Raw genomic sequence first — 13,463 nt, 5'->3', positions numbered from 1 at the left:
CTCATGAAGTAATAAGTGAGAAATACGTATTTCTGTTTAAATTGTTTAAATATTTTCAAAAGCTTTCTTTTATATTAAAAGTTACATCACTGGTACAATTTTACCTTGAAATTGTGCAACTCCAGTCCACCTTTTTTAGCATAGAGAAACAGGGGAAAATGATGAAAAATCATTGAGCTCTGAAGTGCTTAATATTAAAAGACCTGCTTCTGTATCATTTAATGTTTATTGTTTTACCTCAGTAATTTCTGTATTGAGTTGCCTGCATCAAAAGTCAAATAAAATGGTTTCTGGTGACCAGCAATACCAGCCTAGCCAGGATCTTGAAAAATCAGTTTCTCCATACTATATATATGTATATTCCTTCTAAATGTTTTGCACAATGAGTTAGCAAGTTTACTTAAGGCAGTGGGATTAAACCCAACTCTCTGTGCTGGCTTAGGGCTTCTAACCTTTAACAACTTTGGTTGAACAATGGTTTTGGGAACCCATTTGTTTTGGAACCTGGTGGAGACCCCTTCAAGAGAATGCTGTTTTCAAAGGGTAGGTGGCAGGTGTCTTTGCTGGTTGAACACCCAGATATGAGGAAAGGCAAACTCATTCAATAATTGAAATAAAGAATCTGTGACTAAAATCTTATAAAAGCCATGAAGCTCTCTTAAGTTATATAATAATTTTGAATGTGTCTTTTTCTGCATGGGAGCTCTTCCCCAAAGCTTTTCAATTTGTATCATAAAACTGCACCCTGCTTGGCACGGAACAACAGCACCATTCTGGAAGCCAGAGAAGCCTATGGCTAAACTGGGGAATCAGGGAACATTTGCTTTCCCCTTTTGTCCCAGCATAATGTCTGGCCCTGTCCTGATTGCAAGTCAGGACCTGAGCTACCTCTTTGTATATCGAACTAGAGGTCTACTTATGTGTATGTTAATATATAGCTATGCACATAACATAGGGGTATTAAATATATTTATGTGTGTAGAATATTTAGTGTTAATACAGAGACATTCAGTAAAAATATATATTTTTTGTGATGTTTACATCTTCCCTCTGTGCAGAGCAAAGCCATAAGCCACAATAACAACAGTGCTCACAGTTTATTAAAATGGCTGATGCTTTGGTCTTAATGATTTGTTTTACCGGTGCTGGAATACAAGCAATAGCCATGAGTGTAGCTCATCTTTCATTCTGCAGTGATTGCTGTTTCTATCAAAGGAAAAATGGGCTGGAATGGGATTGTAAATAGCTTGTTTGCAAGGATAAATGTTTTCCTTGTACACAATGCTAAAGGCTGAAATACTTCCTAAATGATCTTACATTATGGCAGGTTTTAATGATGTTATTGTGGGTGAAGCCCATGGCAGGTCTTGCAAATTTGCTCCTCACTTTGAAAGCTGATTTCCGCAGTTAGTAGTTTTTCTTTGCTTGTGCTTATTAAGAATCTCGTTAAATTACATTAAATATTTATCTTTGCATTAAAACTTCTGTTCTGAATCAGCAAGACATTCAAGCTTATTGTCTAATCCCGTTGAATTCAGTCTGACTCAAGCAAATCCTGAGGTATTATGCAAAGTATAGATGGCACTAAAATGGAATTAAGAGTTTTACTGAATTTGAACTTTATTATTAATTGTTTGCCCCACATACAAATGTCTACTTCCTCCCATTTACCTTGCTGTTTTTTTTTAAAATTTTTTCCTACACCTAGTTTTATGTTTGTTCATACATTCAGATTCTTAATTGGATTAATAAAAAGCATTCACAACCAAGTAGGAGAATCAGTTTTTGTGTAGTCAAATCAATACTCATTTATTAAAAAAAAACAAGATTAGATGTACTTTATCAAATGCTTTTACTGCATTATCAAATGCAAAAGCATTTACTGCACTGGGTATTTGTGGAGCTTCCTATTCTTGATGGGCCATCCTCATTCTTATCTAGGCACTCAGTGCATGATTCCATTTATTTGACCACATATTTTTGTAAAATTCTGTCAAATTTATCTTTATTTTATTCAAAATCTATTTCAAAATAATCTTAGTTCTTAATTATTTTAAATCTCTCTGTTAATTCATTCAGTCTTAAAGATACTGCAGATTTTCCTTCAGTTTCAAGAGCCCTTGAAACACATGGAAGATAAACTCTGTTTCCTGACACTAATGATTTCTTTTCATTTAGGCAAATAGTCTCCTTAACTCTAAATCCTCAAGTAGCTCCTTGAAAGTGACATTCACACTGAGATCATATGTTAACAAATAAACTGCTTGTGTAAAACATACTTGACTAGCAACCTCCCCAAAGGACACTAATGAGTAAAGAGTACATTATTCCTGCACAGGACAGGAATTATTTATGTGTAGAGCTCTAGAAAATACTTAAGAATGAAAATTTAGAAACCAGGCCGCATTCCACAAAAGACATGAAACTTCTGAAGTCAGTCTGATTTGCATCATTACCTTCTGCAAACAATTAACTGCAGCAGTTGCTGATTAAATGCAAAAATTGCTCTTTATGGCTTCTTTTTCATATTTTAGGCCTGAGCAAGGATGCTCACTATGATTGAAAACTGTATACAAGCCCTTTCTGCTCTGTAAACCGCACTTCAAATTTTAGAAGGAAAAGAAACAAATGAAAGGAGAAAATAAAAGGACCAGGGTTCCCAGCCCAGTATGTTGCTTTTGGTGTAGATCTAAGTCAAAAAAGATATAAGCCTGAGGAGTTCCAGCTGTCCCAGAAATATTTTTCCTGAGGTACCAGTAGAGGGCAGTTAGGGAGGAGAAAGAGAACAAAGAATTTGTAACACAGTACATGTTATAAAAATCATATATAAATCAGTGCAATTAGTCCCAAATACAAATATCAGTCCATACTTAAACACTGTGGTTTCAATTAAGGCTTTAAGTGGAGAGAGATCCCGTAGTTTACAGCTTTCTTTAGTGATGAGAAGCTTATCCCCAAGAATCACTTAACAGGTCACTTCATCCTGAAGCTCTGTCTGGGTTTGTGGATGAAGACTCAGAAAGCCACCTCAACTGGAAAGATCTGTCTTAAATACTGTGAGGTAATTTTGCCAGACACAAAGAGAAGAACAGAAACTTGCTTTGATTGTGATAGTAGTACAATAGTAGTTCATTAAAACTGGAGTGAAAGAATGATGCCTAGAATTACTGGCACTGTATCTGACATTAAATATTTCATGAACTTCCTACATAGAGCTGTAGATGTTAAAATTTTATCTACTCATGAGGATCAATAAATAAAAATATGCTTAATTATTAAGCATCTCTCTTTATCACTTTAATTACAGAAACAGCCTTTCTGGAGGCTGTTTAGCAAAAAAAGCTGATTAGCATATCTAAACAAGCTTAAAAATCTTCAGAGAAGAGATATGAGTCTTTTTATTTAGTGCTTTAATAGGACCAAATTTGCATAGACATACAAAAAAAGAAGAATAGAGAAACAGTAAACTATACAGAAAAACTTGTAGCTTATGTTTGTCAACAAGCTCAGGTGTGGGTAAACATATTCTGAAGCGTTTGGATAACCCAGGTCTAGAACTGCACTGGCAAAAAGGAATCACTAATAGTTTCCATTTTCAAACTGCAGTAAAATCCTTGGATTTAACAGCTGAGGATCTAGACTGGCACAATTACATAATAAATACAAACATATATTCAGTATTTGACCTTGCAGAACCTGTCATTTGTAGACTGCTGCCACATAAGGGTTCCCACATCACCAAGGGGTTTCCACGATCACCACTTTTTATCCCAAGAATCAGTACAGGAGAATTAGTCTCATACACCAACTGTGTTGGGAAGATGACTTCATAATGGCTTCTTTTGCAAATGTACACACATGCAGATGTGTGGGGGTGTGTGCATGTATTTAAATACATGTACACACATTTATACACATCTATGCAAGCCTTTATCTAGGCAGATCCTGACAATTCTTGCAGCTCTGCCTTTTCCATTGGCAAGTTTTCATCTTTGTGTCTTCTTTGTGCCTTTTCTTCCAAGAACTCTGTTCCTTTGCCAGTACACCAGTCACAAGCAGTCCCTTCCAAGTTTCTTTTGTTACGAAATTGCTTAGCTGCAGCTTCCTCCAAATGCTTTTCAGACCTCTGCTGCATTCTGTCAGCTGGTAGAAACCTAAAAATCTGAACCTTCTACATGGCTTTTCTGTGCAGTCTGTACTATTTCTCAGCTCAGCTTGAGATCTCCTCTGAAGAGCATTGGTCAGTGCAGTACTTGACACTTTTCTGCAACTGTGCAAACTGGTACTGTAGGGATTTCTCTGTCAAAAGTCCTTTCTGAAGAAAACTACGTGACACATAAAGCCCTGCAAATATTGCATTCCACCTACTGCTGTAGAAACTAGACATCTGTGTAAACAATAAGTAAATATGCATAAGTAAAGGAGCAATTTCTGTTGTCACTTTCACTGATGCCATTTGATACTTATCTAGTGCACCTTTAGTCAATGCAATCCTTTCCACAATTTCAGAAGCATGACTTTCCTCCTTGCATTGTTAAGGACATAACTAGTTTAGTAATCCACTCTATTTTATTAGGGTATAGCTGAGAATTATTCACATTTGGAAGCCCATCTGCGGGGTAAATGAGCACCATGCCTGAGTTGACCTTAACAGGTTTATGTGTTCAATTGCTTTCAGTTAAAACTCGATCATTCTTGTGGATTAGGTTGTATTTATAATCTTAGTATCACCTCCAAATCATTGTGAAAGTGACCTTGGTCAGAAATTTCAAATTATCAGATGAACAGAAGATAGTAGCCCATTTCCTCCTGCATATTCAGTGATGCCTAGCTGAATGTGTGTAGTCATCAATACACTTCAATTATGGTATTGCTATAACTTATTTTCCTACTGTTCTTCATTTTGACTTAATATCATTCCAGTTTTGGTAAAATGACACCAACAGCTCATTTGATCACATTAAGTCATTAAGTCACTGTATCATCTCTACAGAGGTTTTATCTTGCTCATCCTAGAAAGTTCATTTGTATCTTGAGAGCATTTGATGAGAAATTCCTCTCCCAGCAACTCTGTGCGTGTGTGTATATATATATATATATATATATATATATATATATATATATGCCAATGCAATCCCCTCTTCTCAGCACACCCCTTATGGATAGATATTTTCTGATATAAAATTGTTGCAGAGCAAGATCTCTTACCAACCCTTTTCAAATGTAATTTGTAAAAAAAGGACAGAATGATGCATAACTGTGGTGGCAAATCTTTTGTTTTTGTGGTTGCTTAGTGCAGTACACACTGTAAGGCACACTTGTGGTTCAGGAGGGCCCCCCCACTGTTCAATCTGGGGTTCTTCACAACCTGTGCCTTACCTGATGGAATTCAGCCTCCTGCCTGCAGTGTCACTTTAAAGACATGCTGGATTTCAAACATCTGAGATTAGAGTTTAGGTGAGAATTAGCCTTTCAGTGATGGTACAGTTTTTCATACATAATCCCACAGATAAGACAGATCACTATATATAGAGTTGGGGTTTTGGAAGGTTTAGAGACATATGTCAATCCCTTAAAATACAAGACTATCTGAAAACTGCCTAGTTTGAGAAGTTAAAGAGAACTCGTTGTAGCCTCTTGCAGCATCTCCTTTCCTAGTGTATTCCCAGCTGTAGAGTCTCATTTCTTTTTCAAGATGCGTTTTACTGAATTGGGTCATTCATGTAGGCATAAATCAGGTCATTGCAATTTATTTGTTACCTTGCAGGGAAGCTTGACATTTTGTCTCACCTTCCTGAGTATGTTATTTCATTAGGCTATGCTTCTAGCAAGTGATAGATCTTGCTGCCATTTCCTTTTGTTTAACCTACTCCTCCCTAAAGCTCTAGTGACTTTTTTTTCTGTGTGTATTCCCCGGCCTAGGAATTTCTGAGTTTACTTGATATTTTTACCCTGCAGAGCTTCTTTTGCAATTCTTTTAAAGTTAACAAAGGGAAGTTTAAATTCATTGTACCTGTATTTGGCTTTGTTAGTTATCTCATGAGTAGATGCCTTTTGGTGGTTAGCTTCAGGGAATTTGTATTCCCCTGCTTCATTAATTATTTCTCCCTCAGGTGAGACAGGCATTGCTTCATATTTTTGAAACACAATTACATGACAGCATCTATTTCTCAGTATTCAGCAGATTCCAGCCTCCCTAAGGTGCCTGAGAGCTGTAATTAAAGATAGTGAGTGAATTTTAATGTCAGGATTTTGCACCCAATGACGCAGCTTCTCTGTGACAGCCCAGACAATGATGTACTGTTGCAGTGGTTTACCATTGATTTGCATGCTCCCAGACCTCTTTTGTGACCAAGATGTATGATTATCATCCTTGCTACTCCACTGGAAATCACTGTGCACTATGGACTGAATGCCAAGCTGTGTTAGGCACAGAGCAAGCTTGAGGCAACATGGAGTGACCTGGCCAAAACCAGGGATGAGGTTGTATCAAACCACATATAACCACACAGTGAATGTTTGGTGACAGAGGAGCAACCCCTTAGGGAAGAATCCAGGTCAGTGGGTGAAAACACTGCTACTGCTGGACTCCTCTGATCTTTCTGACTCTGACTGGAGCAGGCTGAGAGCTGGACCACAGCCTGGCTCTGCATCCTGGAGGAGCACAGGTGGCTGTGCAAGCCTGCAAGTGGTGAAATGGATGGTCTCTGGTCCCTTCAACTGAAATGGATTTATTTAGTCCTATTTGATCATAGAATCATGGAATGACTTGGGTTGCAAGGGACCTTAAGGATCATCTAGTTCCAACCCCCATGCCAGATCATGTCCTTTATTTGCCCAGCTCTGCTTGCAAAGCAGGAGCTGAAAATGTTTAAATATTTCAAATTATTTCTGTATTTTCTTTGGAACTGCTGTTAATCCCTGTAAGCTGTTATGATTCAGAATTTACTGGCATCAAGCCCTTGTCAGATAAGTACTAAATAATAAACTCAGAAACATGATTCATTCATATGCTTTAGAAAAGAAACAATTCAGCTGATAGTCTTCCAGTTCACTCCCTAAACACGAAAGATTACAATTTTAATTGAGTTTAGAGATAGCTCTATTTTGTTTGTGGTGTTTGCTGTTTTCTTTTCTATCTTTTCCTTTACCTTTTCCTTGCTGTTTTCCCCCTTCTTCTTTCTGTGCCCTCTTCCCCTCCTTCTTTCTCTCCTCACATTCACACCATTTTCAATTACATGCGTAACACACACCTCCCTTTTTAATTTTGTTAATTTGAAATTTCTTACTAATAGAGAAAAATTATCTGATTTTGTTATGGGAAAAGTATGTCAAGCAGAGCAAATCCACCATTTATTCTTTTAAGACTGGGATTGAAAATGAAAGGCATAATAATTGATTTTTCTGCCTCCAGTACTTTCAAAATATCTCCCTGGTAGTTCTGATCTGACCTAAGACCAAAATTACAAGTGACAGCTTAATATCCAGGAATTCTAGTCTGGTATTCTCTTTGCAAGGTGGAAATTTCAGATTCTCAGGTATTTGCAACTAAAAGTGAGCTCTTAGTGTTTCTCTCTCCTCACTCCATGTTTTTACCTTCCCCCCATTCACTGCATCATTAGTACTGTTTGTGCTACTGTGTTGTTCTAACATAAAGTAAGCAGGTTTTCATGCTGATGGTCTCCAAGGTCAGTTAAGTAGCATCCATAAAAAAGCTGCATTGAATTCAGGAGAATTAACTTAAGGACAGCTATAGCTACATACCAGAGGGCTTTAATGGGAACTAATAAAATTAGTCCCAAAGAAGTTGCATAAGTGGCCAGCTAGGAGTTAATCTTTCAGAATTAATAAATTCAGAATTAATTTAGAATGGCTTAGGCTTTTTTTCTCCATACAATTAAGAAACCCAGATTCCAAATTTCAATCTTTAAAAGCAACTGATTTTCAGAGAGCATAGTCCCGGCAACCTTTTTAAATACAGGTATTGCTGCACTGCTGAATAGCTCAAGCATCGTCTGTCCCTGAGGCTTCTGAGGAGGTTGCAAAATGTCTTTAATGCCTGACTAATTAATTTTACCTAATGGAAGAGTTTTCTCCATCTCATTAATAGGAATAGCAAATCTTTTTCAGAATAAATGTAATATCCTGGTTTCAATGATACTCCATGTCAGAAGGCACCAGTGCTTAATGAGACAGGATTTGAAATGTTCTTTATTTTGTGTCTTTATAATAAGCATATTTCTTTCCTTCCAGTAGCACTAGGGTTCCTAGTGAAATAGAAAATAGGATCATTATCTGTATCACTTTCACCAATTTACAAAACCATAGTATTACCTCTATTCATCTCTTTTCCTGTAGGTGCAGTACAGCTCACTGAAATCTCTCTTCTCTCTGTCCCTGTTAGTGTTTTGATTTGTCATTGCTCTTGCTCTGCTTCCAGTAGATAGTTTGAAGGATGGGTGTTTAAAACTGAGCAATGTCCCAAAAGGACAATATAAGATATTTTCAGATATTATTTTCGGCTATCGTGTTATGTTATAGTTGAGGCTACTGACAAACTTTTTTCTGGTTGTATTTCTGTTCAGAAGATTGCAGCCTTGGAGCCCTGACAATTAATTTCTGTCTGCATTAATTTATATTGATCAATATAAACACTGAACCTGAATCCTCTCCCTGATTTTTCTTTCATGGTATAACATAGATCTGCTCAGTCTTGGGTATCTTTCAGTAATATATTCATGTTTGACTGAAAAAGTACCAGAAGTCATATATATCTATGCTTGCATGACTACTCATGGTCCTTAAATAACCAGGTATAAAATTCAGAGTCAGAGTTGCTTTTTTGATCTTCATGTCAAGTACTTCATCTTCTTGAAAGCTATGCCACATTTAAATTTTTAAGGGAATCTGTGTAAAACAAAGAAAATATAAAAGGTGAATTAGATGTGATGGAGTAATTTTGTAAACATTCTGCCAAGTCACAGTCCTCTTTTTCTTACTCCATTCTGTAAGTTTCAGATTCTGTAGAACCAGCTTTTTTTTCCAGTTGCATGTTTCTCTCCGATCCTTTCCCTTTATCAATCTGCTTTCAGCAGGACATTGCAGGCAGTTTCCTTTTGTGTGCTAAGGACACTTTGGCCAGCTTTAAACAAAACAAGTCAAAGGTTGCCTGAGGCCAAGGACATGACACTGCCCACGTCCTCTGCTTTCCTCCTTCCAGCACAAACTGGTGATGCCCAAACTGCATTTGGGAGCAGTGTCAGGCACAGCTGGACCTGATGCCTTGTGAAGGCTGACCTAGAACAGAGGCTGGACAGAGTTAAAGAAAAAAGTAGGTATTTATCAAAAGGCCTCAATGGATACACCTTGGGCAGTACAAGAGCCCAGCCAGGGCTACATCCAAGATGAACCCAAAATGGTCACAAAATGGAAGATGGGTCACAAGGTCTATCACTTTGATAAGTTCTGGTCCATTAGCAAATTGGAGTTAATTGTCCAATTACAGCTTTAGATTATGAAGTCCCATCCTTCTTGTCTTTTTCTCTTCAGTCCACCATTGTTTATGATCTTGGGCCTGAGATTTGGATCAGCTGTCCTTGGTACCGAGTAGAGAAGGAATTGCTTTGTCCACCCACTCTGCAAGGAGAGCTTACCATCCCCCAACATGAAGCTCAGAACTACACACCAAAGCAGCACAGAATCTGAAAGATACAAAAGCCAAACTCTGAGGTTTGGTCTGAGGCATCAGACCCAGCACTGACCCTGGGAGGTCTCTGGGGGTGCTGGTTGGCAGGAGCCAGTGCCACACAAGGGAGGGTGCTCACAGATCATGTCTGTGGCTATGTCCCATTGCTTCAGCCAGGGTCACAGGCCTATTTCCTGCTGTTAATGACACCCAAATGTCTGAGCAAGCACTATGAAGAAAAAGAAAACTGGTTCTCACTTTTCTTCTTTCCAGTGAGTTTAAATTACAAAGAAAAATCATTAGAGCAGATCCCTTTCCTACTGAAATGCCAGGCTGGGAAACAGGGCTGGAGTCTCTGATGCATGTGATGATTCACCCCTGAGGCAGGAGGAAACCTTCTTTTCATTTTCTGACTGTAGTTTAAGTCCCTGAATGGCCTAACCCTTGACATAGCTTCCCAGAGAAGCTGGGAAGCTGCTCTGCTTTCTCCTGCATGCTGCCCTGATAGCCCTGGGTCTTTTGGAGCAGCTCTGTCACACCATAAAAGGATTATCCTGCAAGTGAGAGAGTTCTTGTCTGCCCTTCTGGGTCACTTTTTCCCTGCTGTGTCTCAGTAGTGCAGGACAAGCAGAATGAGGGCAGCAGGCTCAGCTGTTGGATTTGTTTCTCATATGATCAGGTGAAGGGTGGATGGGAAGACTAGAGGGGGGTTATATTGCAAAACACCACTAAGCCATTAAACTGCTCATTTACTAAAGAATAAATATAGCTAAACACCTTGTTTTGTGATAGAAGAAAAAGGGAAATACATTTAAATACATACATTTAAATTTTATTTTTATTCTGAAAGCTATCAGCTGCAATTTTTAAGGTGTGGCCAGGGGATGACATGATCTTTTTTGTGTAAGGGATGTCATGAATGTCAAAAGTTTCCCTTCTTACCTTAAAAATCACGCTCCAATAGCACATGAGAATTCATTTCTTGGTCCCAGCAGCTGAATCAGATTACCAGAGGTATGGACCTAAATTCTGGAGAGATACCTAATGAGAATGTGGAGCTATTCTGGCTGAGACAACAGAAAGTACTAAGCACAGAAGACCCCAGGACACTCTAAAAAGCAGCCAGATGGAGCCCCATCCTGAGGGGGTACATGATCCTGCTTCACTCTTTCACAATGTAATGGTGGCACTTAATCAAAAATCAAAATGGGAGGTTCAAACATAAAGACAAGTGTCCTGACTGTGGAGGTAAGGTATTCTGGGTGCAGAATAACAGTGGGGGCTGTGCCACTGTGTGACTGCGAGCGTGGGAGTCTCGCCACCAGAAAGAGAATCCAGGCTGCTGGAGGTATGACTTATTGCTGTCTCTGAATTGCTGCAGAGCAGAAGATGGAGCTGCAGATACAAGAGTGCCTACACTTGTTTACACTTCAGAAACACTGCAGTAGAATTCAGGCACTGGATGGGTTCAGGCATCTCCCAGTTGTATAACTGCTGCTAACGTTGAACTTAGACACTTATGTTCTACCTAAGTAAAGTTCTAAGTAAAATTCTTTTGTTGTTCTTGCCCCAAATCAACTAACTGCAGCTCCACAAGAATTTTATTTTCTAATCCAGCCATGCTTAATCATTGATGTAAAACAAGATTTTTTTTTCCCCTCTCAGATTCTTTTCTAATGGTTTCTTATTTCTTGCCCTCAAAGTGTGTGCCTGAATTCCCTGCATCCATTTGTAAGGGCTTTCCCCACTTCCAGAAGTGTTTAATCAAAGAGAATGCTATCAGCAGGTGGTTAGCATAGAATGTCAGCAGCTACTTCGTTTCTGAAATCTCTTGGGAAAAAAATATTTCATTACCATGCAAATGATGTTAGTCTTCCTTTCCAAGATCCATTGTCACATGGTGTAACATATGGTACACAGAACTGTGCTCCCAAGATTTATGCAGCAGAGGGGACACAGTTCTGCTTTCTTTAAGTTTTTCTTTAGGTTGTATCAGAAATATCATGGTGCCTTTAACAGCCTATGCCAGACAGAAGAACCAAGCAGCTTTAATGGGTGCTATTTTTTTTGGAGTATGTCTGGGATGTGAATTATTCAGTTGATACTTGGAGTGGCCATCTCTTGAACTACACCAAAAATATTGAAGCTGCTGGCCTCTCCTGGGAATTTTTAAAAGTTCCAATCATGGTAGTTGGAACTCAACTCTTCCAAGGGTTGTGAAACCCTCTAAGTAGACTAGGGTAAACTTAATCTGATTCATCAGTGGACTGGAGTACAGTTCAGTGACATCAGTGAGACTTCAGGATATGTCTGGAATTAAGTGTATGTTTGAGTGAATTGTTAACCTCAAGTGTATGATCAAGTGCTTTGCTGACTCAGGGACAAGACATTCCTTGCAGCTTGTTGTTTTTCCACTTTGCCATCTGGGAAGAGGCAGCTTGACAGCATGTGGGCTGTGTGAGACATTATTGCATTTCTGAAAGGGTATTAACAGTCTTGAAGTTTCCAGGTTCTCTGAATCAGGTATTTTTTTCCTCTTCCATGTCTAACTGGGGTAAAATAACCTCACTGTAGTGTCTGAAAGCAAACTGACCATGCCAAGGCATTTTGGCAGGTTATCAGTCAATCTATGCCTATTTAAAATAATATGATATTTTAGAGGAGCTACTAAAGATGCAGGTGGAAAGCTTTACAGAACCTGCAGGTTTGGGACAATAAATTGCCCCTTTCAGATATTTTAGGAAGTCTCTTTTGAGCAACTGGACAACTGTAAGAACCCAAATTTCTAAACACTTTTAATCTGAGTCATATCTTCACTAGACTCAGTTTCTGAGCTGGGGGAGCACATCCCTATTTATATGAAATAAATGTTGTTGCAGGCTGTTCAGTCAGCAAACTCTCTTGTTTCAGCCAGGCAATGCAAAAGAGTGGGTAATAAAGACCTGTTATTACATTTGTGGGGGAAGTACAAGACATCCTGATCCCTCAGAATTCTCCAAGTTATTTTAACTGCCCAAAAATACTAGGAGCTCTCCTGAAAAATCTTCCATAACACACTCCCCCTAATCTGTTCAGCACACAACCCTACTTCTCCAATCCAGTATCCTTCCACTCTGCTATCACTTGACTTAAAAGCCACTTCTGTGCTGTCATTAGGCCTTGCATTTCTCATGAATGCATACAGAGGAATGTTTACTGTAACAATATTTTTCTATGGGTATTCTTATATTTTTTTCATTCTTTTCCAGTGACAAAATGTTCCCAGCCTTTGGATTTGGAGCAAGAATACCCCCAGAATACAAAGTAGGTGCCTAAGTCTAATTTTATCATTTCCTTGAGTTATGAGATACAAAATAAAGGAGAAATTGTGAAAGGCAAGGCAGTGGCAAACAGGAACAACTCCTTTGCTTTGTTTTCTTCCATCTGGCTTTCTCATCTAGTGGTACCTCACTGAAACCAGAAATGAGACATGGATGAACTTAAAATAGTTGTTTGATGACACCCAAAATATTTTATGGTATTGGCAAAGCTTTGTTAGTGGATGGTAAGAGAAGAAATGACGTTTTAAGCATCCCTTGCCAAACATCCTCCTGAAAATAAAGACTTGAGAGGAATTTGGCAAAATTCTATGTCATGGTGGACACAGTCAATACCAGGAAGAGAAATACAAGAGCATGTAGCCATGCTAGAGGGAAGTGGTATTTATAAACAAAATAAAACAAAACAAAACAAAACAAGAGAGTGATCTGCAGTGATGCTGCAATTGTGAGCATAAATA

The 13,463-nt window shown here is 38.5% G+C and overlaps 1 protein-coding gene across 2 annotated transcripts in view; it reads left to right on the top strand.

Moving 5' to 3' along the window:
- The window catches only part of CPNE4 (copine 4), a 225,596-nt gene that overhangs the window by 189,911 nt on the left and 22,222 nt on the right, over positions 1 to 13,463 (top strand). For both annotated transcript variants that reach the window (XM_064416034.1, XM_064416045.1), the window contains one exon: positions 12,934 to 12,988. In XM_064416034.1, coding sequence (XP_064272104.1) covers positions 12,934 to 12,988 — 55 coding nt within the window. The remainder of the gene's footprint in view (positions 1 to 12,933; positions 12,989 to 13,463) is intronic.

This window comes from Passer domesticus, chromosome 1, assembly GCF_036417665.1.
Source record: "Passer domesticus isolate bPasDom1 chromosome 1, bPasDom1.hap1, whole genome shotgun sequence".
Taxonomy (NCBI): Eukaryota; Metazoa; Chordata; class Aves; order Passeriformes; family Passeridae; genus Passer; species Passer domesticus.
Note: the sequence above shows the minus strand (reverse complement) of the source record. Positions and strands in the feature narration are given on the sequence as shown.